This window comes from Sapajus apella, unplaced genomic scaffold (assembly GCF_009761245.1).
Source record: "Sapajus apella isolate SASKATOON/1434 unplaced genomic scaffold, GSC_monkey_1.0 scaffold28, whole genome shotgun sequence".
NCBI lineage: Eukaryota > Metazoa > Chordata > Mammalia > Primates > Cebidae > Sapajus > Sapajus apella.
Window position 1 is genome coordinate 5,637,386 of NW_022436968.1, and position 25,232 is coordinate 5,662,617.

At 37.1% G+C, this 25,232-nt stretch overlaps 2 protein-coding genes across 6 annotated transcripts in view; one reads left to right on the plus strand and one right to left on the minus strand.

The window, feature by feature from the left end:
• PMS1 (PMS1 homolog 1, mismatch repair system component) overlaps positions 1-10,073 on the minus strand; it is an 85,767-nt gene extending 75,694 nt beyond the window's left edge. For 3 of the 5 annotated variants that reach the window (XR_004273261.1, XM_032292654.1, XM_032292653.1), the window contains exons 1-2: positions 9,886-10,073; positions 2,306-2,457 (exon numbers count right to left, since the gene is read on the minus strand). Coding sequence is in view for 4 of the 5 variants with exons in the window: in XM_032292654.1 (XP_032148545.1) it covers positions 2,306-2,437 (132 nt within the window). In the remaining variant the exon portion in view is untranslated. Of the gene's footprint in view, positions 1-2,305; positions 2,458-9,004; positions 9,127-9,885 lie in introns of all 5 variants that reach the window. The other 2 variants (XM_032292652.1, XM_032292651.1) reach the window with 2 other exon arrangements.
• A 26-nt stretch (positions 10,074-10,099) lies between these two features.
• Positions 10,100-23,350, plus strand: ORMDL1 (ORMDL sphingolipid biosynthesis regulator 1). The gene is made up of 4 exons (XM_032292662.1): positions 10,100-10,197; positions 11,901-12,081; positions 18,523-18,674; positions 22,043-23,350. The coding sequence occupies exons 2-4, from the start codon at positions 11,908-11,910 to the stop codon at positions 22,176-22,178; spliced, it is 462 nt and encodes a 153-aa protein (XP_032148553.1). The 5' UTR covers positions 10,100-10,197; positions 11,901-11,907; the 3' UTR covers positions 22,179-23,350.
• The last annotated feature ends 1,882 nt before the right edge of the window (positions 23,351-25,232 follow it).

Below are 25,232 nucleotides of genomic sequence, written 5' to 3' on the forward strand. Positions count from 1 at the left end.
AGAACCTAGCAAGTATCATTATTCAACTTGATTTTTGTTTATTTTGTTTTTTTGTTTACTCATTTTGCTTTTTTCTATGGCAGGAATCAACCTGATTTTTAATACTTTCTCCCTTATTGCTCACATAAAAATCTATAGCCATCCAACAGGAAACTGCTGAGAAAACACCTCTAATTTGGCAATCAGTGAGTCCTTAATTTGAAAAAAAGTCAAGATTTTTTTTAGACACTTTGTCACTCAGGCTACAGTACAGTGGCATGATAGCTCACTGCAGCCTTGAAGGCCTGGGCTCAGTGATCCTCCTACCTCAGCCTCCTGAGGTGCTTGGGACTACAGGTGCATGCCATAGTCCCTAGCTATTTTTATTTTAATTTTTTGTACAGATGGGGGTCTCACTTTGTTGTCCAGGCTGATCTCAAACTCCTGGCTTCAAGCAATCCTCCTGTCTCAGCTTTCCAAAGTGCTGGAATTATAGGTGTGAGCCATCACATCAGGCAAAGAAAATTTTTTCAAAATCTCAATTCACAGTTTTATATTCTAATACTAAAAATATGCATACATAACAAAAACAAAATTTAAATTTAAATTCCCATGGTGTTCATTTGTATGATGACAAATTATAATTATAATGACTCTGGTATTTAAAATATTATGTCTTTCTAATAACCTAAAATGATATAATACTGTATATGTCAGCAATTTTTAGATAAATTAGATATACAAAGCATTGGAGGGAGACACCTAAGATTTTGTTCCTCACACCTCTCTCAATCTAAAATTTAAGTTTCGCTGGGCACAGTGGCTCACGCCTGTAATTGCGGCACTTTGGAAGGCCCAGGCAGGCAGATCATTTGAGGTTAGGAGTTAGAGACCAGTCTGGTAAACATGGTGAAACCTCGGTCTCTACTAAAAATACAAGAAATTAGCTGGGCATGGTGGCACACACCTGTAATCCCAGCTACTCAGGAGGCCAAGGCAGGTGAGTAAGACTCAGTAATGGTTTTAGCAAACATCCTAAGTTATTCTGATGCAGCCAAACATCATTAGAACCACTGCCACAGAAAGAAAACCTAGAATGGGTTTTAGAGTCAGAAAGACCTGGATTCCAGTCTTGGCTCTACTACTTACTAATTATGTGACTTTGGGAAACTTCTCAGAACATTATTTGTAGAATGGGTATAGTATGGCTGGGCACAGTAGCTCACACCTATAATCCCAGCTCTTTGGGATGCCCAGGCGGGCGGATCACCTGAGGTCAAAAGTTCGAGACCAGCCTGGCCAACATAGTGAAACCCCGTCTCTACTAAAAATACAAAAATTGGCCAGATATGGTAGCACGCACCTGTAATCCCAGCTACTTGGGAGGCTGAGACAGGAGAACTGCTTGAAATGGGGATGGAGATTGCAGTGAGCCGAGATGGAGCCACTGCACTCCAGCCTGGGTGACAGAGCAAGACTCCATCTCAAAAAATTTAAAAAATAATAACAATAATAAATAAAATGGGTATAGTAGTAGTTAAGTCACAGAGTTTAATAAAAAGTGACCGGGATTTTATTTTTACACAAAATATATATAGTATGTCCATGTCATAGAATCTTACCTAGTAGATAAGAAAAAGTTAGGTCCATTTCTTACAAATGTTTCTCTATCAGCATTGTTTCTAGTTCCAAAAAACCAGAAGCAGCAATAAATATCTGATAATTAGGAGATTTTTAAAAATGTGTTCTTAAAAATCCAACAGATTTATTTACCTTCCTACTATGTACTAGGTACTGGCCAGGTATAGAGGACACAAAAATATATAAAATATACCTCTTTGTGTTAGCAATTAGAACAAAGGAAATAGACATGCAAATTAATTGCAATAAATCATGAGTGATGTAGGTCATATTTTCCCAAATGATTTAATATACAGCACTTAAATTTTTAAATGTGAAAAAAGTAACAAGGGAAATGGTCTGAAATTTGATTAGATGGAAAAAATAAAATGCAAAAGAAAATAACTAAAACAAGAAAATATGAATAACCAAGGACATATGTATGTAGAAAATACAAACATTAGATGGTTTAGGTGATGGATTCCTAAAGAACATGTTTTCTTTCATAACCTATTTCCTTTAGTGTTACTATAATGTTAATTTAAATTAAAATTTATTTTTAAGGATTTCCTCTTAAGACAAAGGGTTCAATATCCTACGAATAATTTGCTGGTATAAAGAAATAAAGGTAACAGTTTAAAGAGAAAATATCTGTCCAGCCCTTTTTCTTTGTCTTAAAGATATTTGGCTTCTTAAGGACACTTACCAGTTTAACATCTATGCTTGTGGCACCAGCATCCAAGGAGTTTTCAATGAGCTCTTTTACAACACTGACCACTGAAGTGATGATCTGAGAACTTGAAAGGAGTCGAACTGTTGCCGCAGGCAACTGTTTCATTTTCACTTTTAACAGAGCAGCTAGAAGATAAAAATGCAACTTGTAAGAATTGTTAAACATTCCCGACCAACAGAACAGATGGCAATAATAATGATAAATAATAGACCATCTTCATTGAGACTTACTGTATGCTGGCTCAACTGTTAGCACATACAATATTAAGTCTTCTATTTCTTCCTTTTTTTTTTTTTTTTGAGATGGAGTCTTGCTGTCACCCAGGTTCACCACAACCTCCACCTTGCAGGTTCATGTGTCCCTGCCTCAGCCTCCAGGGTAGCTGGGATTACAAGTGCTCATCACCATACCCAGCTAATTTTTACATTTTTAGTAAAGATGGGGTTTTTGCCATGTTGGCCAGTCTGGTCTTGAACTCCTGACCTTGAGTGATCTGCCTGCCTTGGCCTCCCAAAGTACTGGGATTACAGGCATGAGCCACCAGGTCCAGCCATAAGTCTTCCATTTCTTACTATTATCCTTTGAAACTAGGTGCCATCATCACCTCAATTTTATAAAACTACTGAGGCACAAAGAAATTAGAAAACTTGTCCAAGGTCATACGGTTAAGAGGCAGAGCTAAGGCAAGTCCTTCAACAATTCCTCTATTGATACGTAATATATGAATATATATAAATGCCTATGGATAAAAATAACCAAAAATGGGTTCAAAAAATCCACAATAGACCTAAAAACAAACAGGCCACAATATTCTTGAGGAAGAAATTGCTTTTTTTAGATTTCTTCCAGGATTTTTGTGGAACTAATTATTATCACCAATTCTAACTTAACTCTAACCCTGTATTTCCAACTGCCTGCTGAAATAATCACTAGCTCAAACTGTAATTTTATCTTATGCAGAAAAATATAATTAACCAATCCCTACCTCAAACCCATGACTTTCCTATAGGAATAATCCATTCACCCTAACTCAAATCTGATCAACTCCTAAATCCCATTCATTTTTTTCTCAGTATTTCTCACATTTAGTTCCCAATATAATTTCCTAATTAGCCTCAATGACTCTTAACCTTTGGCCACCCAGTCCATACTGCCCATTAATTAAAATGATGATGATTACAATAGAAATAGCAACTACTACATTAAATATATAGTGTGCTAGACACTGTGCTAAACACTTTACATATGGTATTGCATTTAAACCTTTAAACCATAAAAAGTAGGTACTATGTAGATCATCTTCATTGAGACTTACACTTACTGTTATGACCATTTAAGAGGCTGAAAGCCGAGTAAGTAACTGGACCCGGGTACTTCTCATTTGAGATTTTTATATCAAATTTATTTCCTTAAACGTCTGTGCCAACTATATCGTGGTCCAAACTCTTTATAGCAGATCACTGAAAGCTCATAAATATTGGAATCAAGAAATGCATGTTCTAAAGAGATTTCTTAAAAACACTATAGTAATAATTGAAGAATGAAAAGAACAATTGTGCTATAATGAGTGTAGCTGGCTGAGAATGAGCAAGTGATGATATGACCTTGGGAAGTGGATAATGACAATCAGTTATGTGGCTTATCAACAGTCTCATTTAAACATCATTAGTCATCCATAAATTCTCATGAGTTATAATGTGTTTCAATCACCAAGCTCCTTTAGAGTTAGGATTACTGTCAACCTGAACTAATCTTATATCAGATATGTCAGATAACTATCCTCTACACTATTCTGCCTAAAACATTATGTTAATTACGTGGTTTCTCAAAGCCAGTAAGATAAAGCTCAAATCTCTAGGTTGGCATTTGAGGTCCTTTATAGCTCCAACCTGCAGATCCAAAATCTCTGTTGGTAACTAGAAATCCTTTGTTCAAACAAATGAACAAAAAATCCAAAAATGTCCTATGGAAATTCCATTTGTAAAGCATGCAGGGAGGGGGCTTTTTGCATCTTACTGCCTAATTTCAGAAAAGATAACGGGAAAATAAGCACAAGCTTGACAACATGCAATTCCTCCATAGAGTCAAGGTTTTATTAGGAAAAAAGGGTGGTTAGGGGTGGACATCAAGGTACTTCCTTTATTTTCCATGACTAGCTCCCATGATAATTTAATCCTATAGAACCTAGGTGTAAATAAAATAAATAAAACACCAAAAACAAAACAGAAAGTCATCGGTTTAGGATTATTTCTCAAGCAGCCTAAGACAAATAAAGACATGTAAAGAAAGATTCAGTAACTGAGTGGGAAATGTAGCACAGGCACTATAACAATTACATAGGAGTTTAAGGAATGCACTTCCAGGAAGAGGCCCAACATATTGTGTTCTGAAAGTATTAACTGATCACAGTTCAAAAATACAGTATATTTGGCTATATACAAGGCAAAAGTGATTGGCACAGTGAAAAGACGTACAGACCAGAACCTATAAAATAGGTATTCAGGGTTCACCTTTATTTCACTCAGCAAATCACTCAAATCCCTCCATAAATCAATTCGTCATCTATAAAAATGGAGCTAACACCTCACTGGTTTACTGTGAGGAATCAAGTAAGAAAGTATATACAAAATGTTATTCTACAAACCATAAGGCCTTATAAAATGTAGAGTATTATGATGAGAGATCATTATGTAAAGGAATGCTGGGAATTCTTTTTAAATACTAACTACCCTCTAATTAATCTATATATTTGATTTAGTTTGGAGTACCCAGTTCTCAGGAGAGTAGCTGTGAACAACTACCTCTCAGTGGTTATTTTTGTTGTTCTCAACGGCTGAGAGGCTTTCCCGTCCCACTCATGCAGGGAAACAGTGGACTGTGGGCTACTGCATTGTCATAACATTCACACAAATTAGTGCTGTCACAAGCAAAAGGCACCTCTGCACTCTTCCAAAGCTTCAAAATTACCTCGATCTAAGGGACAGTTCTGCACGGTCCAATATGGTAGCCACTTAGCCACATGTAGCTACTGAGCACTAGAAACGTGGGTAGTCCAAACTGAGATATGCTAATACACACACAATTTCCAACTCAACATTAATAAAAATCATATTTTTTTACCTTGATTAGAAGATTAAATGATTTTATATTTGGATACATTAGATTACATAAAACACATTATTAAAACTAACTTTTAAAAAATCTGTTTAATGTGACTACTAGAAAATTTTAAATGATATATGTGACTTGCATTATAGTTCCATTGAATAGTGCTGGATAGAGCAGTGGTTAAAATGGCAGGCTCCAAAATCACACTACTTTGGTTTTATCCTAGCTCTTACACTAACAGGTATATAACACTGAGGAAATTAAACGCTCTAAAATACAATCACCTAATCTATAAAATGGATATAATAATGATATCATACGATTGTGATGAGAAGTAAATAAGGTAGTATATATAAATAACTTATTACAGTGTTTGGTATATAAATGCTAAAAATATCCCAGGGTACGTGTTCTAAACTGAGCTCCTCCAAACCTCTTAATGAACAATCTTTTCACCTTTAACCCCTACCACATAGGGGCTTGGATTCAAGAAGTCTTCTCCCTTAGCTAGAAAATCTAACTGTTGATCAGAAAAACACTGATCAACAAAACTTGGGGTACAAACCAAGACTGACTCCTTCTGGGCAGTCTCAATCTCATCATCTTTGTCTCATTCCCTATAATAACTTTATTGCCTACAACGAAAAAACTAAAATCTTTTTTTTTTTTTTAATTTCATCCCAATATTCCTCATTCTAGTTTACTAAGACCATGGCAATTCATAGCATGAATTCTATCACTTATCTACCCCATCCCATTGTGTCCTCTGGTGTTTTAAGATGTCTGTATCTCATTTCATACATCAGGTTATCTTTCTTCTCTCCTAATTGCTACAGTCTGAATACTTCTGTCTCTCCCAAATTCACAAGCATATTGTATCTGTATTATCTCCATTTTATAGATTAGCTGATTGAATTTTAGAAAGTTTAATTTCCTCAGTGTTACGCAACTGCTAGTAAGAGCTAGGGTAAAACCAAAGTAGCATGATTTCAGAGCCTGCCATTTTAACCACTATTCTATCCAGCACTGTTTAACAGAACTATAATGTAAGCCATATATATCATTTAAAATTTTCTAGTAGTCACATTAAAAAAGGTTTTAAAAAAAGTGAAGTTAATTTTAATTATGTACTGGATAATCTAATATATTCAAAATATCAAATATCATTTTGTCCTATAATCAATGTAAAATATTACAACTGTAAAGATTAAATTAATTAAATTGTATAATTGAACCTACTACACCCGTCCTGAACTGTAAAACTTTTTTTCTTCCTTTTTTCCTGCTGTACAACTTTTGAATGTAGGAAATTATGTATTATGTATCTCTGGGTGCCAGGCAGAACAATCAAATGCTTCATTCATGGCAAGCCCTTCACTTCATGAATATTAATGAAGGACCACTAAATATAATTTATCAGCATCTTTCTTACGCTAACACAAACATTAGAAAAAGCAACCTCCTTCCCTTTATATACATAATTTTAACTGACCTCCATATCATCCTCCAGTTCACCTGCATATCATAACTTTTTTCTGGACTCCTGGGCCTTACTTCCATCTATGTTCTAAATATCATTTATTTGATCTGAAGGCAACCTAAACGTAACATGTCCCAAAGTGATTAGAGAATCTTTCACTCTCTTTTTTTGAGATGAAGTTTCAGATTTTGCTTTTGTTGCCCAGGCTGAAGTGCAATGGCGTGATCTTGGCTCACTGCAGCCTCCACCTCCCTAGTGCAAGTGATTCTCCAGCCTCAGCCTTTGTGTAGCTGGGTTACAGGCACCCACTACCAAACCTGGCTAATTTTTTGTATTTTTAGTAGAGACAAGGTTTCACCATGTTGGTCAAACTGGTCTCGAACTTGTGACCTCAGGTGATCTGCCCACCTTGGCCTCCCAAAGTGCTGTGATTATAGGAGTGAGCCACCACACCCGGCCTCTAATTAACTTTCTTCCTACATTTCTTGTTTGATAATAGAAAAATAGCCAACATGAGAATTTTATATATATTATCCTATTAATCCTCACAACTCTACATATTCTATCATCCTTTATCACCAAATAGGACTTGAAGGCATGGTAACTTGCTCAAGATCACAAAACTATTAAGTGGCAGATGCACACCTTGGCATTGACTCCAAAGGCCATGCCCTTGAAGAGTTTCTGGTTTTTTTTTTTGAGACAGAGTTTTTGCTCTTGTTGCCCAGGCTGGAGTGCAATGGCGTGATCTCGGCTCACTGCAACCTCCGCCTCCTAGGCTTAAGTGATTCTCTTGCCTCAGCCTCTTCAGTAGCTGGGATTACAGGCATGTGCCACCACACCTGGCTAATTTTGTATTTTTAGTAGAGATGGGGTTTCTCCATGTTGGTCAGGCTGATCTCGAACTCCCAACCTCAGGTGATCCGCCCAACTCAGCCTCCCAAAGTGCTGGGATTACAGGCGTGAGCCACCGCACCCTGCCGAACACTTTCATCTGAAGTACCTAATGCAAAATTAGAAACCTTAAAGTCATCCTAGAAATTCTACTCACTCTATATCCTGCCACCCAGTTCTACCTCTCCTAATATCTAAATGTTTCCCAAACTAGTCCTCTCCTCTTTGTGCTGCCTCCATTCAGCCTCTCAAACTTTCTCTTCTGAACTACTGCAATATCTACCTAATTGATATTTTGACACCTATAGGGTTCCTTCTGTATTTAAATTTCATCATGTTGCTGCCCCACTTAAAATTTTTATGTTTCCAATTGCCAATCAGGGTAAGTCCAAACTTCTTAACAACTGGATTTTTGCCTTCTCTCCCAATGTCATCCCATCTTTGCCCAAATGTGCACGACAGCAATCATATTGTACAACTCATCTCTCTCTCTCTCTCTTTTTTTTTTTTTTTTGAGACAGAGATTCACTTTGTCTCCCAGGCTGGAGTGCAGCAATCTTAGCTCACTGCAACCTCTGCCTCCCAGGTTCAAGCAATTCTCCTATCTTAGCTCCCACCAAGTAGCTAGGATTACAGGCGTGTACCACCACACCCAGCTAATTTTTGTATTTTTAGTAGAGACAGGGTTTCACCATGTTGGCAAGCTGGTCTCGAGCTCTTGACCTCAGGTGATCTGCCTGCCTCAGCCTCCCAAAGCGCTGGGATTACAGGCATGAGCCACTACTCCCAGCCAACTGTCTCTCTTAAAAGTGGTGACATTCACTCCCTCCTCAGCTCATACAGTTCTCTCACTCTAGGCTGACTTCTAACCATCCTTCCAGATTTAATTCAAATATCAACTCTTCAAGAAAGCTTTTCTTCCCTGCTCCAGCCTCCTCTCCCTACCTGCCAACAGATTAGGCATTCTTTCCTCTGCAGTCCCCCTTTATTTCATTCCTCACTTTAACCTTATCACAAGTTATTCTATTAATATGTATTTCTGTCTGTTACTCCTGACTTAAGAGTTCTTTGAAGAGAGGAGTTTCATATCAATCACACATCCCTAGCATAACTCCTGGAATATAGTACTCTACTGTATGTGTACCAAATGAACGTTTTTGAAAAAGTGGAAGGGTTTATATCGAGCTTACAAATCACAGCAAAGAATGTCTGGGCATATCAGGATAGTCTTCCATATTTGCTGAGGGGGAAATGAAACACTTCTGAAAGAGTGCTGATGACCAGGAAAGTCAGTTAAGGACAATAGGTGTGCCTAAAAAAGAAGTAAAGATCAGAGAACTCACAGACTTTCATTAGAGAGAAAACAAAGAAATAATTTATTTAAAGATTACACCAAATTCAAAACAATTAAGGTCAGAAAGCCAACAGAAATGCAAGATACACAGACATACATAGCCAACATTCTAAGTCAACTTCAAAATGTTGAAAGCTATGTCGGCAATAAAAATCACAAATTTCCCGCACTGCCAAGGTGAGGGAAATTACATTTCAAAGACGATTCCAAAAAAATCGAATCAAGACTTTCCTCAAGATCAATTTTTGGCATCCGCATTTCCTCAGGATGTAATACAGCTGCCTGTCTTCAGAGTACGGATAAACCCAGAACGCCAGGAGCAAAACTCGTGATTAACTTTAAAGAGTTTAACTTGTACCCCCTGTATGATGCCACAGCATACAATAGTAAATAACTGCCACCCTCACAAGATGAGTTATAGGTGCCATGGGTTAAATTTGCTGCTTGGAAAACAAAAGAAAGGGTCTGGGGAATGGGCCGCAACAAAGACCAAACCAGAACACTCCGCAGCAGCCCAGACCTGCTCAGAGAACGCGCTCCACGTGAGCGCGCCCGCAAACCCGACTTTGCTTCCCGCCCCGAGCGGGGAGCGTCCTCAGCTGCGGGGAGCGTCCTCAGCTGCCGGCAGCGTTTGCACCCGGACCAGGAGTAGCAGAGGGGAGGGGGCCCTCGAGCCATCGCGAATGTAATAAATACCCATTAGTCACACCACACTACCTTTCTAGCGCGAGGCAGGCAATTACCATCCACCAGCGGCGAGCAGCCAGGGTCTCACCCGGAGCGCAGGCCGAGCCCCCAACTCGCCCCCAGCACGCGCGCACGGCGGAGCAGACACGGAACGCGGCACTTAGTCCCGCCTCTCTTTGGTGGAACGTGGGATTGGCGTTGCTTGCAGCCAATCAGCTGGCAGCGAGTCTGCCCGTGAAAGCTTCCGCTAGCTGCGCAGCGCCCGGGCTGAAAGCGTCAATCCGCGGCCGTAGCCGCGGGGTTGGACCTGCTGCGAGCTGGCGGCCGGGAGTGGGGCGGCGGGTAAGTGGGCACGAACGCGACGGATGCTGTATAGTTGCCGTCGTCGATAGGGAACTGCTGGTGACCTAGGGTCGTCCTGAGAGGAAAAAGTGGGCTCCGGCTGCATCTGCAGCGCCCTGCGCGGCCATGCGGGCCAAGTGGCCTCAGAGGCTCGCCCCCTACGCAAATCCTTGTTGTCTTGCCGGGGTCCGACGTGACATGCGGCAGCGAGAAGGAAGGGGCGGCTGGGGAGGTGGTAGCAGTGGCGGTGGTAGCAGTGGCGGCCTTTGTTGAGTTTCTCTGGCCCGGAGCGCTTGGGCTGCCCGTCTGGCAGGGGGGCTTCCCTGAGGGGTCGCTGCCTTCGGAGGCATCAACAAGGGCAGAACCGACAGCCTCTTCACGGTTTATACGGTCATTGTTTGCCAGACCTGGGGCAGCCTGGCAAACCTGCTGGGGGGAAGGGTTTTCTGGTTGGAGTAGGGTGAGTACCGCACCAGCTTTGCCTTCCAGCTGAGATGTAAATTTCAGGCCTCCATCCTGTAGAAAGTGGGAAAACTATCTTGAGTGTTGGCATATGACATAATAGTTAAAAATAATGTATGATAAATGATGGATGTTTAGACGAAAGATTTACACATGTAAATTGGAGACTTTAGCAGTCTTAGTGTATCTAACTTTTAGTCACCTTAAGCCTTGATGCCTGTTCCATGGGTTTTTAGAGGGGAAGGAGCATTATACTCCGGAAACACTTGCTGGATGGGGTTATGAGAAATTCCTCTCCGTATGCGAAGTCCGTAATACAAGCGTTTGTTTATTTTTTAAAATCACAGTTGTTCCAAATATAATACAGCCTCGTTTTCCCCCTCCCTCGGATGATAGGTGTTCTTCAGGACAGTTTTATTTTAAGGAATACTTAGACCCACGTAAACACCATCATTAAAAGAACTGAAAACTATTATCAGTTCTTCCTTTGGAGTCCATCTTCAATGGAAAAGGAGAAGGGAAAAACGTTTATTTATTTATTTATTTATTTTATTTTTGCTACAAAGACATACCCAGGGAAAAACTTTTTAAAAAGAAAGAAAACTGAAGTTTTTGAGGCTTTAACTAGAGAAATATTCAGAAGACTCCTTGCTTTCACGTAGTTTTATCACAAAGTTGAGAAATATCCCTTGACCATGTAAACTGTACACTGCATTATATCAACAGCATGTACCTTCCACATTCAGTATTCGGAAAGAAGTGATCTGAACTCTGACCATTCTTTATGGATACATTAAGTCAGATATAAGAGTCTGGCTACTTGACAGACTGGCTGGGTGAGTTCTGCTTTTTCTTTTTAATATAAATTTATTGGTAAATTTAGCTTCTGGCGTTTCACTTTACTCTCATGATATAAGAAAATGTAGGTTTTCTCTTTGAATTTTCTTATTCAGTAAAACAACATGCTAGAAAACAAACTTTAGGAAAAGCATTTTAACTATTTTTTCAAATAGATCCATAAAAAATGTCTTGTCTTACCATCAAGTCAAATGTTGAAGAATCTTTACTGCTGTCATCAGCAGCTACAAGTAGCATATTTTGGATGGTGTTTGTGTGCTATTTCAAGTTTAATAACTAGGAAAAAATAATCCTCGTAATACATGTACCTTGTCATGTCAGAATTGAGGGTGTTTAGGTTGCCAGTTGTATCAGTGTTGATTCATTTCATTACTTTCCTACAGAGCAAACATGAATGTTGGAGTCGCCCACAGTGAAGTGAATCCAAATACCCGTGTCATGAACAGTCGGGGTATGTGGCTGACATATGCATTGGGAGTTGGCTTGCTTCATATTGTCTTACTCAGCATTCCCTTCTTCAGTGTTCCTGTTGCTTGGACTTTAACAAATATTATACATAATCTGGTAAGAATTTCACATTATACTACTTAAAAGCTTTAGCTTTAGTGGTTGCCAGAAGTTAAAGGGAGGAAGGAATGGAGAGTTACTGGTTAATGGGTACAGAGATTTTGGTTTGCAAAATGAAGAGTTCTGGATGTGGATGGTAATGGTGATGATTGCACAACAATATGAATGTATTTAATACCACTCAATTGTACATTTAAAATCCAAGCACTTGGGGAGGCCAAGGCGTGTGGATCACAAGATCAGGAGTTTGAGACCAGCCTGGCCAACATGTTGAAACCCCATCTCTACTAAAAATATTGCATGCCTGTAGTCTCAGCTATTGGGGAGGCTAAGGCAGGAGAATCGCTTGAACCTGGGAGACAGAGGTTGTGTGAGCCAAGATCGTGCCACTGCACTCCAGACTGCTCGTTTAAAACAAAAGAAGGGGCTAAGATAGTAAATTTTATGATATGTGTGTTTAAACACAGTTTTTTAAAAAAGCTTAAGGTTTTATGATATAGACGACTTCGTTTTTTTTAACAGCTTTTAACATGCAATAAGATCCACTCATTTAAAGTGCACAGTGTAGTCGTTTTTTAGTATGTAAGATTTAATTTCGAAAAATTCTAATCTGGGATAGAATTTTCTCTTTCTTCTACATTACATTGGGCCTTTTTCTAAGTAAGACTTTTTTTCTCTTGTTGTATAAACTCTAGAAAATAGATCATTTTAGTTTCAATCCTTGTTAACTTATCTGTCTAAATTGTGTAAGTATACTTTACTGTTTCAGTATTTAAGTTTTGAACTTAATCATATCTTATATGATTCAGGATCTTATGGTGCCTTAGCTGCTGCTTGTTGAATATCACTCTCTCATATTAGCTCTACAAAGCATCAAAGTTTTGATTGACTCTACTGACATATTATGCAGCCCTGGAAACTGCCTTTTACAAAAACGCACCCACATACACACACACAACAATCCTGATAGCAACTTTTCTTGTCTTTACCAGCCTATTAAAGTAACGTGTAAAGGAGGAAATACAGCTGGTTGAGAATTTTAATTGAATCCAGTATAGTAGAACATTGGTTGAAAGATATTTTTTTTAATGAACTTAAAGCATTAAGACAGGAAAACAGGAGAAACTGAGTTTTTAAAATTAACATTTATTTTGGCCAGGCACGGTAGCTTATGCCTGTAATCCCAGCACTTTGTGGGGCTAAGGTGGGCAGAACGCTTGAGCTCATGATTTCGAGACCAACCTGGGCAACATGGTGAAATCTGAAACCCCATCTCTACAAAAAATTAGCTGATATGGTGGTGGCACATCTGTAGTCCCAGCTACTCAGGAGGCTGAGGTGGGAGAATCACTTTAGCCTGGGAGGCAGAGATCGCAGTGAGCCAAGATTGTTCTACTGTACTCCAGCCTGAGTGACACTCTAGAGTGAGACCATGTCTCAAATAATAATAATAATGATATTTATTTTCTATCTTCTGGGGGATATTTGAAGTTGACTGGAGGAGGACAGGAATGATGTGCTGGTAGACATGATAAATATGTGTCCATTTAGTCCATTTTATGTGATAGACTTTGTAAGGGCAAACGATGTTTTCTTTTAAATAGTGACTTCTCTGAAATACATTACACTAATCATCTCCCTTTTGTTGACACTCTTCCTTTGGCTTCCATAGGATCACCTGCATGTATTTCTGACCTTGTCTTTCTTCTGATGGGGTCTTCCTTCTCTTTTCTTCTCTTAAATATTGCTATTTCCAAAGTTCTTTTCTTCATCTCTTCTTATGCTGTGTATTCTACCTAGGTTACTTCATCTACCCATATTTTCAGTTTCTACCTGTAGAATAAGGATGCTTATATTTATTTATATCACCAGATTACCTTGCACTTTAAACCAAACAAGTATAAATGGTACTTATCTTATTCCTGATTAATCCCTTACCACCCATAATCTGCTCCTCTGACTTCACTGTTAATCTTATCTAAAGGCCAAGCCAGATAGCTGAATGTTAATGGTAAAGCAATTAATATACAGGTTGAGCATCCCTAATCAGAAAACCCAAAATAGAAAATGTTTTAAAATTCAAAACTTTTGGGCACCAATACGATGCCACGAGTGGAAAATTCCATACCTGACCTCCTGACAGGTTGCAATTAAAGTGCAGTCAAAACTTCATTTACAAAATTATTAAAGATACCATATAAAATTAGCTTTCGACTGTGTTGTGTGTAGGATGTATATGAAACATAAATGAATTTCATGTTTAGACTGGGGTTCTGTCCCCAAGATATCTCATGTATATGGAGATATTCCAAAATCCAAAACAATCTAAAATCTGAAACACTTCTGCTCACAAGCATTTTGGATAAGGGATACTCGATCTGTAATGTATAGTCCAAACAGACTGTTTTGAGAGTAAAATTGAGCTCTGGTAATAACTACTACAAAAGAATAGGTATAATCAGAATCATCCTATGCAAATAAGAACAAGGTCACCTAAATCTTAGGATAACTTCTTTTCCTTTATATTCCATATCCATTTGCTCAGAGCAGTGTCTTCTGCTTTACTCTCAACTTGATCCCCATACCCTCCTTTTTTTCTCAAGTAAATTATTCAGATAAATCAAATGGCCTTTGTGATGCCTCCCTACCCTTCTCCATTCCAACTTGGCAGAGTGATGTTTTAAAAATGCATGTTTGCTTAAAGTCATACTCTTAAGTCTTTCAAGACCAGTTGATAACAGTGCAGAAACAAGAAGGAGAGTTCACCTTATCTCAACCATCTCTAAATACAGGTTGTACACTAGCAGTAAAGAAAATCATTTTGCTCTCATTTTATTGCTTTGGCTTAAACTTTTCTACTATATTTTCTTTTCCCTTCCACCAAGTACTCTTTTTTTTTTTTTTTTTTTTTTTTTTTAAGAGACTGGCATGATCATAGCTCCTCCTACCTTAGCCTCCTGAGAAATTCTAGGACTCCTGGCATGTGCCATCACACCCAGTTAATTATTTTTGTTTTAATAGTGATAGTGTCTCACTATGTTGGCATATGATAACACACCTGGCTATTTTTTTTTATTTTAATAGTGATAGGGTCTCATTTTGTTGCCCAGGCTGGTCTTAAACTCCTGGCCTCAAGCAGTCCTGAACCAACTCCAGAAGTGCTAGGATTACAGGCATGAGCCACCATGCCCAGCCATTTTGTTTTTTTACAGAGACAGGGCCTTACTCTGTTACCCAGGCTGGAGTGTAGTGGCATGATCATAGCTCACTGTAGCCTTGAACTCCTGGTCTCAAGTGATCCTCCTACCTCAGCCTCCCAAGTAGCTAGACTATAGACAGGTATGTGCCACAATGCTCAGCTGATTGATTGATTGAGATGGGAATGTCTTGCTATGTTACCCAGGCTAGTCTCAAACTCCTGGCCTCAAGAGATCCTCCTGTCTCAGATTCCCAAAGCATGAGTGAGCCATGGCACTCAGTGTCTACTCTTTTTTTTTTCGGAGATCGAGTCTCTCTCTGTCATCCAGGCTGGAGTGCAGTGGTGTGATCTCAGCTCACTGCACCCTGCACCTCCCAGGTTCAAGCGATTCTCCTGCCTCAGCCTCCCTAATAGCTGGGACTACAGGTGTGCACCACTACGCCTGGCTAATTTTTGTTTTATGCGTGGTAGAGATGGGGCTTTACCATGTTGGCCGGGCTGGACTCAAACTCCTGACCTCAGGTGATCCACCTGCCTTGGCCTTCCAAAGTGCTGGGATTACAGGCATGAGCTGCCACACCCAGCCCAGTCTCCACTATGTTAATACCCCACCCTTCTTCCTCCTCTGCCTGATTCCTACTTGCCCAGCAAAACTATCCCTCCAGGAATCTACACAACTCCCATGCTGGATTCTTTAAATCATTTGTTTGTAATAGTTTTAGAATTAGCAGTTTATCTCTTTATGTTTTAATTTTTATATCTCTAAAAACGTCTTTAAACATTTGCTGAATAAGTTAGGCTTTTCTCCAGTGGCACATGTATTAAATATATTTTAGAAGCCATCCTCTGTACCACCACTGGCCCCTAACCATGTTTCAAGTTGGTTGACCATGGACAAATGATTGGTAATTGACACTGTATAGAAAAGCAAACTTGTGATTTACTTGTGATTAGTTCACCACACTAAAAACTTAACTAATTAGCTATAGGAGTTGTAATTACATGACTCCAAATTTAAGTTTACTTTGAAAATAGCCTACATTAAACCAATTAAAAATCTGAAATACATACTGAATGCCTTTAAAGATGAGAAAATGGACCTAATTATTACACCCAGTCAGAAAAATACAGTGTATTTGCCTTTCTGAACCATACAGTAGAAACCTACACTGGTTGTTTTATTAAGTGTTACAGTTTACCCTTAGAGGTATTAATCACAAGATTCTTGGCCCAGCTTTAAAAATGAATGATTCATTTTTAAATGAATTCAAATCATTTTTAAATGATTCATTTGATTCAGTAGGTATTCAGTAAGGACTAGCCATGAGTTACCTGCTTTTGTTCCCTAATTCTTTTAATGTAGGAATAATCATCACAAACTTTTCTGTATAAAAACAATTTTAAAAATAATACTGGGGTAGAAGATATATGGCCAGATACTATTTTATTCTTTTTCACTGAAAAGATATATAAAATAAACTGTTTAGATACTTTAAACATGATTTAAGTACAGGTGGTTTGAGGAAATAATGACAGGATGATGATTCTCTTAGATTCTAACATGTATGTGGTCTGGAATAGAGGTTCTTAACTTTTTTGGGGTCCTATACCCCCTGAGAATTTGAAAACATATACTGTACTTTGTTTTATAATTCACTTTAAAGCCTATATGAAAATGGTTTCCTAGTGCTTACAGAATAAATACTCCTTGGTGTAATGTCATGTTCCAACATTTCTAATGCTTGCAGTGTACCAGTGCTTATTACTAGTGTATTTAGGTTAATGGGAAAATAAACATCATGCAAACAATTCTAACATGATATATTGTACTGTAATAGTATTTTAAATAAAATTGTATACAACCACATAGACAAGAGATTATTACTAATGAAGTAGGTTTTTCTAAGGAATTGTATTTGAGCTGAACTTTTAAGAAGGAGGTGATTAACGAGGTCACATCAAGACCTTTGCCACAGCAACAAGGAAACTTTCCCTCCTCTCCCATTTGCTGAGTACTGATTGTACCTTGATAGCAGTTTCTGCCCTACTTTCTAGTTGTTTATGCTTATTATTTTTTTCTTACCATCTCTTAGCAGATTGAGTTTTTCCAAGGCTTGGGTACATCTCATTCAATTTCATATGTGTATATATGTCCTGTGTCTTGTACATATAAGCCACTTATTAAATATTTGGTGGGTTAAATCCAGTTGAACATGAGTCCTTTCCTCCATAGCTTTGTAATTGTAGCTAAACAACTTCTGAATTGCTTAATGGAATAACTACAAAGTAGACTAAGCCTTAAAAGGAAGGGTTTGGTTAACCTGGTGTCATATAAAATTTCAGATCCCTAATTTTTCTATATAATCATTAAAAGTTGATGTAGGAAAAATGACATCACATTGTAGTATCTAGAAGGAAAAACTTTGTGTCATGATAATATTTAGGCATTATCCTGTTATAGTGCCTCAAGCAGTGATCCTGAATGAAACACTGCCTATCAATCTAAATGGGTATCATCCTCTCAAGGAAACCAAATCTAGTATATATTGGGTTTTTCTACTCTATTAATAAAAAAAATTGCATGTTTAGATTTCGATCTGACAGAATGGCTTTTAGTAATGTTACTTGCTTTGAGTTTTAAAAACTGACTTCAGAAGAAACACTGTTGAGGCATAATGGTGATTTTAAAAGGGAATTGAGTGGAACATTATATCTATTATATCTTTGTTGCTTTGGAAGAGAACTATTAAGACAAAGGCGGTCGTCATTAAATATCTAAAAACTATTTTTCCCAATAGTCTTTAATCATTTTGTTGTTTTCTACCAGTTTGTATGTCTTTATCATTTTTAAAGTATCATCAAATTTATTAATATACCCGAAGAAAAACCTCCTATACATTGGGGAAAAAGTAATCCTATTTCCTAATAGGAAAAATGTAAGAAAATCTGAATGTAAAGTTATGAAGCTACTCTGATACTTATTTTCGTTTAATGAAAAAGAAATGCAAACAGGTTACTTTCATTTTACCAATTCTCACATAATAAAATTTACATACCCCAGAAAGCTCTATTTTATTATAAAGAAACTGGCCACAGCCTGTCACTATTATATAAAAGCTTAAAACGAACTCAGTTAAATCACACTCTCACAAACAGCTTGGAACCTCGTTAATGCTTACTGACAGAGACTAATTTTGTATTTGATACTGATCATTTATACCCCCTTGCTTGTTTTCCAGGGGATGTATGTATTTTTGCATGCAGTGAAAGGAACACCTTTCGAAACTCCTGACCAGGGTAAAGCAAGACTCCTAACTCATTGGGAACAACTGGACTATGGAGTACAGTTTACATCTTCACGGAAGTTTTTCACAATTTCTCCAATAATTCTGTAAGTGGCAGAAATTTTTAGATATGAGGAGGTTTGGATAAGAGGAAAATATCTTTTGAAGATTGAATTGGAATTAGAAAACATTTTGTTGAAAACTTCTATCAATAAGTAGCACCTCAGATATAATATAAATTATAGACAAAATTTTTAGCAAGTTGATAATAAACTAGTTTTCACTTCAGTCAGGTCATACGGAGACAATATTACATGCTAATCAGTGCACCTGGACATTTAGGATACACAGGTCACATGTATTCCAGGCCCTGTCCTTAGGTTTCTTATAAGAACACAAAATACATAATCATGTTCTATATTACACTATCAGATTAATCTCCCTAAGCAATGCTTTAGACAATCAGAAGAATTTTGTTGGCCACCCAACCTGTTAAGATATTCAGACTCCTTGGGAAAGTATGGTTTAGAAAAAAAGAGGTCAGGCTTTCATTATAGGACAGACCTGGGTGGAGTCCTATATATGTCACTCAGCCAGCTGGGTTTGCTCGTATATAAAATTCTAGCTAGTGATACCTAATTCAATCCTAATGTTGTAAGAAATAAATGAGGTATCTATCTGGATTGCATGTAACCTTGTATCTGGTATCTAATTTCTTCTTCTTGTCTGATATTCTGGGCCTTCCAGAAAATAGTTACTACCTCATTTTCCCATTATGTAAGTATTTTATCCCCACCCAACTCCTACTTGGCCTTCTAAGCAGCATTTCTTGAGTATTTCATGTATAGTCCTATTTCTGTTTCTTTGTTCAAATCCTGTCTCTTACCTGAAATGCCACCTCCTTTTTCCTCCAGTTTTATTGAGGTATAATTGACAAATAAAAATTGTATATATGTTTTATTTTGTCCCTTCAAAGAATTTATAAGGACATGGATTGCTTTGAATTCCAAAGTACAGTGGCCTGCACATAACAGAAGTATTGCTCATGTGTCATAATACTCTGTACCACATAGGTTATATATAATAATGTCCATGATAGTCAGTGTAGCCTGGTGTAGCACAAAAGACTTCTTGGAGGTGTTTGCAATCCTTATGCTAGAACTTAAGAGAAGATAGGTTTTAGATAGATAAATAAGGGAAGGCATTTTTCAAGTGAAAGGTATAAACTAAGCATAAAATAATGGGGTTATTCTTCCTTAATTTATAACACTTTGAGGAAATTTTGAATTGGTTTAGTCCCATATAAAATTAACCTCAAAGAAAAGTGTTGGTGTGGTCTAACAAAAATAAATGCAAGCTACAGGGGAGGCTGAGGCAGGAAGGTGGTTTGAGCCTAGGTGTTGGAGGCTGTAGAGAGCTGTAGTCACACTGCTGTACTCCAGTCTGGGCAACAGAGCAAGACCCAATTTATTAAATAAATAATGAATGTATGCATGCATGTAATAACAAAAATATTGGTTATTCAGATGGCCCTAAATTTGGATTTTGGCTCAACCACTTTGAAGTTCTGTGAGTTTTGGCAATTTCTTTACAGTTTTCTCATCTATATAGCATTATAATATATGCAAAACACCTGACATATTCTGAATTTTTAATCACAGCTATCACACAAAAGGTCAGCTGAGATGTACCTCTATACAGTGTCTATATTTCTCAAAATATACTTTTGACCAGCAGGTAGGATTTCAAATATTCTGATTAAATTGCTTACTTAACTGAAGAAATAGCATTAAAGCCATCTACATAGCATTAAGACATTTCAAAGTGCTTTCACATTTTCCTATTTGATCATTTGTCAGGTAGGTGTGACATGGAGTGTTATTCCAGGTAAAGGAACAGACTCAAATACATTACCTTGTTGAAGATCTTGCACCTAGGTGGAGTAAAGAGCCCAGGTTAAACCACCTAAACTGCTATCTTGTAATATAGGTCTCCTTCCAGTATAGCTATTGGCAAATAAATGTTGTCACACTGATTGCCACCTGGGTTTTGCATACCATCAACGGGTTGTCTAAGTTTTTGACAGAGTCAAGTAATTTTCTTATAGTCTACACACAAAATTAGTTTTAATTAAAAGACAAAAAAGGGACATAACACTATGTTGTAGTCAGAAGAACCTATTATAACATTTATTATTTCTAACCTATCAGATTAGGTTAAACCTATAATGATGGTGGCAAATGAAATGAGCTTGCAGGGATATCCTATTTTGTTCAGTAAAGGAAGTATAAATATAGTGTTCAAATGTATGAAACCAGGAAGAAAGAATTTCAAAATTGAAGAATATGGTTTACTCTTGAGAAAGAATTTTCTGACTGTAGTTTGTAAAATAGGTGGAGGATTGTAGAATTTCTCAATCCAGATGGTTCTGAAAATATATAAAATTCTCTGTGATGTTTTTAGTCATACTTGGAAGTAGCTCCTCTCTTCTAACCATATTATGTAAGACATTTATTTCCCTTATGAGAAACTAATGTCAGTAAACACGATTAGAATACTTTTATGTACTGCAAACATAGACAAATACCTATATGTAAACTAACTTCTTATTTATGAACAAATAAGATAGGATGTTTTATTGTTTACATCTTATCTGTATTATTTGTTGAGTAATCAGATGATGTGTCTGCACCTTGATATACCCATAGGTAATACTAAACATTCTGGATTTGAGTGATTTACGTGTTTTTTTTTTTTTTTTTTCCTAGTAAAAGGTAACACTTGGGTGCAGTGGTGATTTATGGTTTTAAAGGTGCTTTAGGCTTGGGGCTTGTTAAAACAAATTCTCAGTTGGATATCCAAAAACATACATGCATTTGATTATTAAGAAGCAGCTGGAATGGTACAACAGCGTCTTTCAAATTACCAGTAACTGGTTGTAGACCTGCTCAACTACAGTACAAAAATGAGAACATCAAAAGGGCAACCAAATATTTATTTCCTTCAAAGACAGGAATTGTACTAATGCACTAAAACCCCATTTTTCAGAGCCTTACAGTAGAGGTTCTTAACCTGTGAGTTACACAATTTTTTGAGAATAAGATGAATGCATTGCATCCATATCTTTTTCAGAAACATACATGGAAATACAGAACTACATCTGATATTTCAGAGGGCATATGAACCCTAGTTTGAAAGTCTTCTGCTTTAAAGGATGCAATGTGTTCTATTAAACATATTTAACACAATTACAGAAATGGAAAATATGGACCTCCATTAAACAAATTTTTTAGTTCCTAATCAGATAAACTGGGGGCCAAACTAAAAGGATTCCTCTTGTTTTAGTGTTGAAAAATAGTTTTATTGTTAGGTATTTATGTTTTGGCCTTTTTTTCTACCTTTAAAATTGTTTAATTTCTAAGTAATTTTATTTTTGGATGTTACATGTATATATTCTTAACTTTTATCTCTACAGATATTTTCTGGCAAGTTTCTATACGAAGTATGATTCAACTCACTTCATCCTAAACACAGCTTCTCTCCTGAGTGTGCTCATTCCCAAAATGCCACAACTACATGGTGTTCGGATCTTTGGAATTAATAAGTATTGACATTTTTTGAAACTGAACAAAAATTTTTATAGCTACTGAATTTCTTATAAGGAAGGAGTGGTTAGTAAACTGCACTGTTTCTGTGATAATGTGAAATGAGAGGTATTTACATTGGAGAGCCAATGGCTGGTCCTTCAAGTGCTGTTTTGAAGTGCAGATTTCTGTTAAATGATGCCTCTCTTTAATACATGTGGTATCTGAAGAGAGGCTTTATAAGCAGGCTGGGCAGGCCCAGCTTATAAGTTAAAGGGCAACACAGTGAAGATGTAGTAGATAAATTCAAGGAAATAAGAATTTGTAAGATACTAGGACCAGCTTAACTTATAATGAATGGGAATTGTGTTAAGAAAAGAGCATTTCCAATCATTCAGTTATGGTTAAAGCAGACTTACATGTAAACCAGAATCATCTCTATACAGGTTTATTAAAGATTGTTTTTATTACCATACATATTTCTCTTGTTTTATGTAAGAGGATATGTATCCTCTTGTTTTATACAAGCCAGTTCCTACTTATGAGGGTACTTTTTTGGTTTTGCTGGCTCAATATTGTGTATTGATCGATGAGGTCATTTTTACATTTATTACATTACAGAGTTCATGGAGGTTCACCTTCATGACTGATTGGTGATAGAAGATAGCCAAGCATTTTACAAGCAGCCTCAGAGTCAGTGTTCTAATTTTGGAACAAAGTGGGTTTTACTGCTTTTCCAGACACAAGGCTGCTAAACCAACTGAGAAAATAATTTATTTCAAGCAACTAAAAAGTATATGGTAATTTAAAGGTATCTGCTTATTTGCTTGAACAATTTAGTTGGCAAAGTCTGTCATCATTTGGAAAAGGAAATATAAAAGGAACAACCATATAGCCATCCTCTGGTCTGGCAGAAGCTGCTTCTCTAGCAATAGTACCAAAGTAACAGAGTCTTTTTTTGGCAGTCTGCAGTAAAAGATGGTAACGTTTTCTTTTCTTAGTCCTCCTGCTCTCAACCCCCATATTTTGTCCATTAATATTTTGCCTTTGAATACATGGGTCTTAGTATAGATAGCTCAAAATGGTAACTGTCTTCAGAACAGCAACCGCATTGAATTCTTGTGACTTAGGAAAGCTTCCTATAGTTGCTGACATTAACTACAAGAAATAACTATATACTGCATTAAGAAGTAAACATTAAAAAAAAAAACCCCACAAAATTCAGATATGGGATGAAATTTAAAAATTCAGTAACATTTATAAACAAAATTGAATGAAAAGAGTTATAGATCAAGTTAAACATCAATCTGTGTCAGTAAACTGACTTCTGGGGGTAATGATCGTTGTTTTGTATTTCAAAAGCATTGAGTTTAGAAATCAGTTGTATGATGCTACCTTTGTATATTTGTCTTTTCCCATGTATTTTTAAATAACTGGTATCTATAATAAAATTTTTCCTTGGTGTAAGATTATTTGAAAAGCTCTCCAAATTTAGTCATCAAAATTAAAGTGACATTTTTCCAGTTTTTGAGCAACTGAATTTGTAAAATTAAAGTAACAAAAAACATTCATTTGTTTTTCTTTATTTTAAAGTTTATCTCAAAAGGCTTACACTTTTTTAAAATCAGATAGAAATCTCTTACACATGCTTTCTTTCCTGCTTTCTCCTGTCATTGTTTTAAAAATATTTACTCAGTAGATATTTGAAGAGCCCACTCTGTTATAGGAATTATTTTAGGTATTAAGGATAGTTTGTAAACAAGAGAAACCAACTCCCTTCCCTTCGATGCATACATTCCATTAAAACAAAATCTGTAATGACTATTACTTCAAACAAACAAAATAAATTGCCATGTCATAAATGTTGCTAACTTCAAGTCAGGAGACATAATGGCAATTTCTAAGGAATCATGAGCTCAGAAATGCCACCAGTTTTAGCATACATTGGTGGATCTTTCCTGCAGCAATTATTACTGTGGAGTTCTAATGATGATTTTCTGTTTTCCTTATTCCTTCTTTAATTATTTATTGGTATCTTTTATAAGGAAGATTTGTCTCTTCTCCCTCATTTATTTATTAAATCACTTAAACTCTGGGTTCATGGATATTTCATTCTTTGGGTTATAATCCATTATCATGATTTGTTGCTCAAATTGTCCTCTAGCTTTGACCATTAGGAGCTCTTACAGGTTGACTGCTGTGTCCCTTTGACCTGCCCCCATCCTTTTTCTAGGTTTATAGTATTATTGTCTATTGAATTATAAAGATCCTAAGGGGCATAAGAATATCTCCTTGACTAATTAATACCTGTATGAATTAGCTTATAGAGCTGTCTGAGGCTAAGTTAGAGAAGCCCTTAGAGACTACATAATTCAGCCACCTACCTCCTACCTTTCCCCTTTTTTTGGAGACAGAGTCTTACTCTGTCACCCAGGCTGGAGTACAGTGGCGTGATCTTGGCTTATTGCAACTTCTGCCTCCCGTGTTCAAGCAATTCTCCAAGCTCAGCCTCCCGAGTAGCTGAGATTACAGGCACGTGCCACCACATCCAGCTGATTTTGTATTTTTAGTAGAGATAGGATTTCACCATGTTGGTCAGGCTGGTCTCAAACTCTTGACCTCAGGTGATCTGCCTGGCTTGGCCTCCCAAAGTGCTGAGATTACAGGCATGAGCCACTGCACCTGGCCCCTTACTTTAGCTTAAATCTTCATTAATTGCCACCATTCCATTCAGTTCTGTTTTATAATAATAGAGGAGGACTTGTAAGACAGCACATTCTATTTTTGTAATGGAATTTGTAATTTTATATATTGAGTCAAAAGTTATCTTTACATAACTCTTCAACTATTTAAAGATAAGTTTTAAATTGGTGTCAACAGCATTGAATAAATATTACTGGAGCCTTTAACCATTTTTCATATGGTTTCAGATTTCTCCCACTATCCTGGTAATTCTCTAAGTTCCAGTTTATTATTTATTATATAGCACAAGAGTTAAATACAAGAGGTGATCAGATATGCTGTGAAAGAGTACCACTTCCCTTGTTCTGGATGCTTTTTTTTTTTTTAATGCTGCCAAAT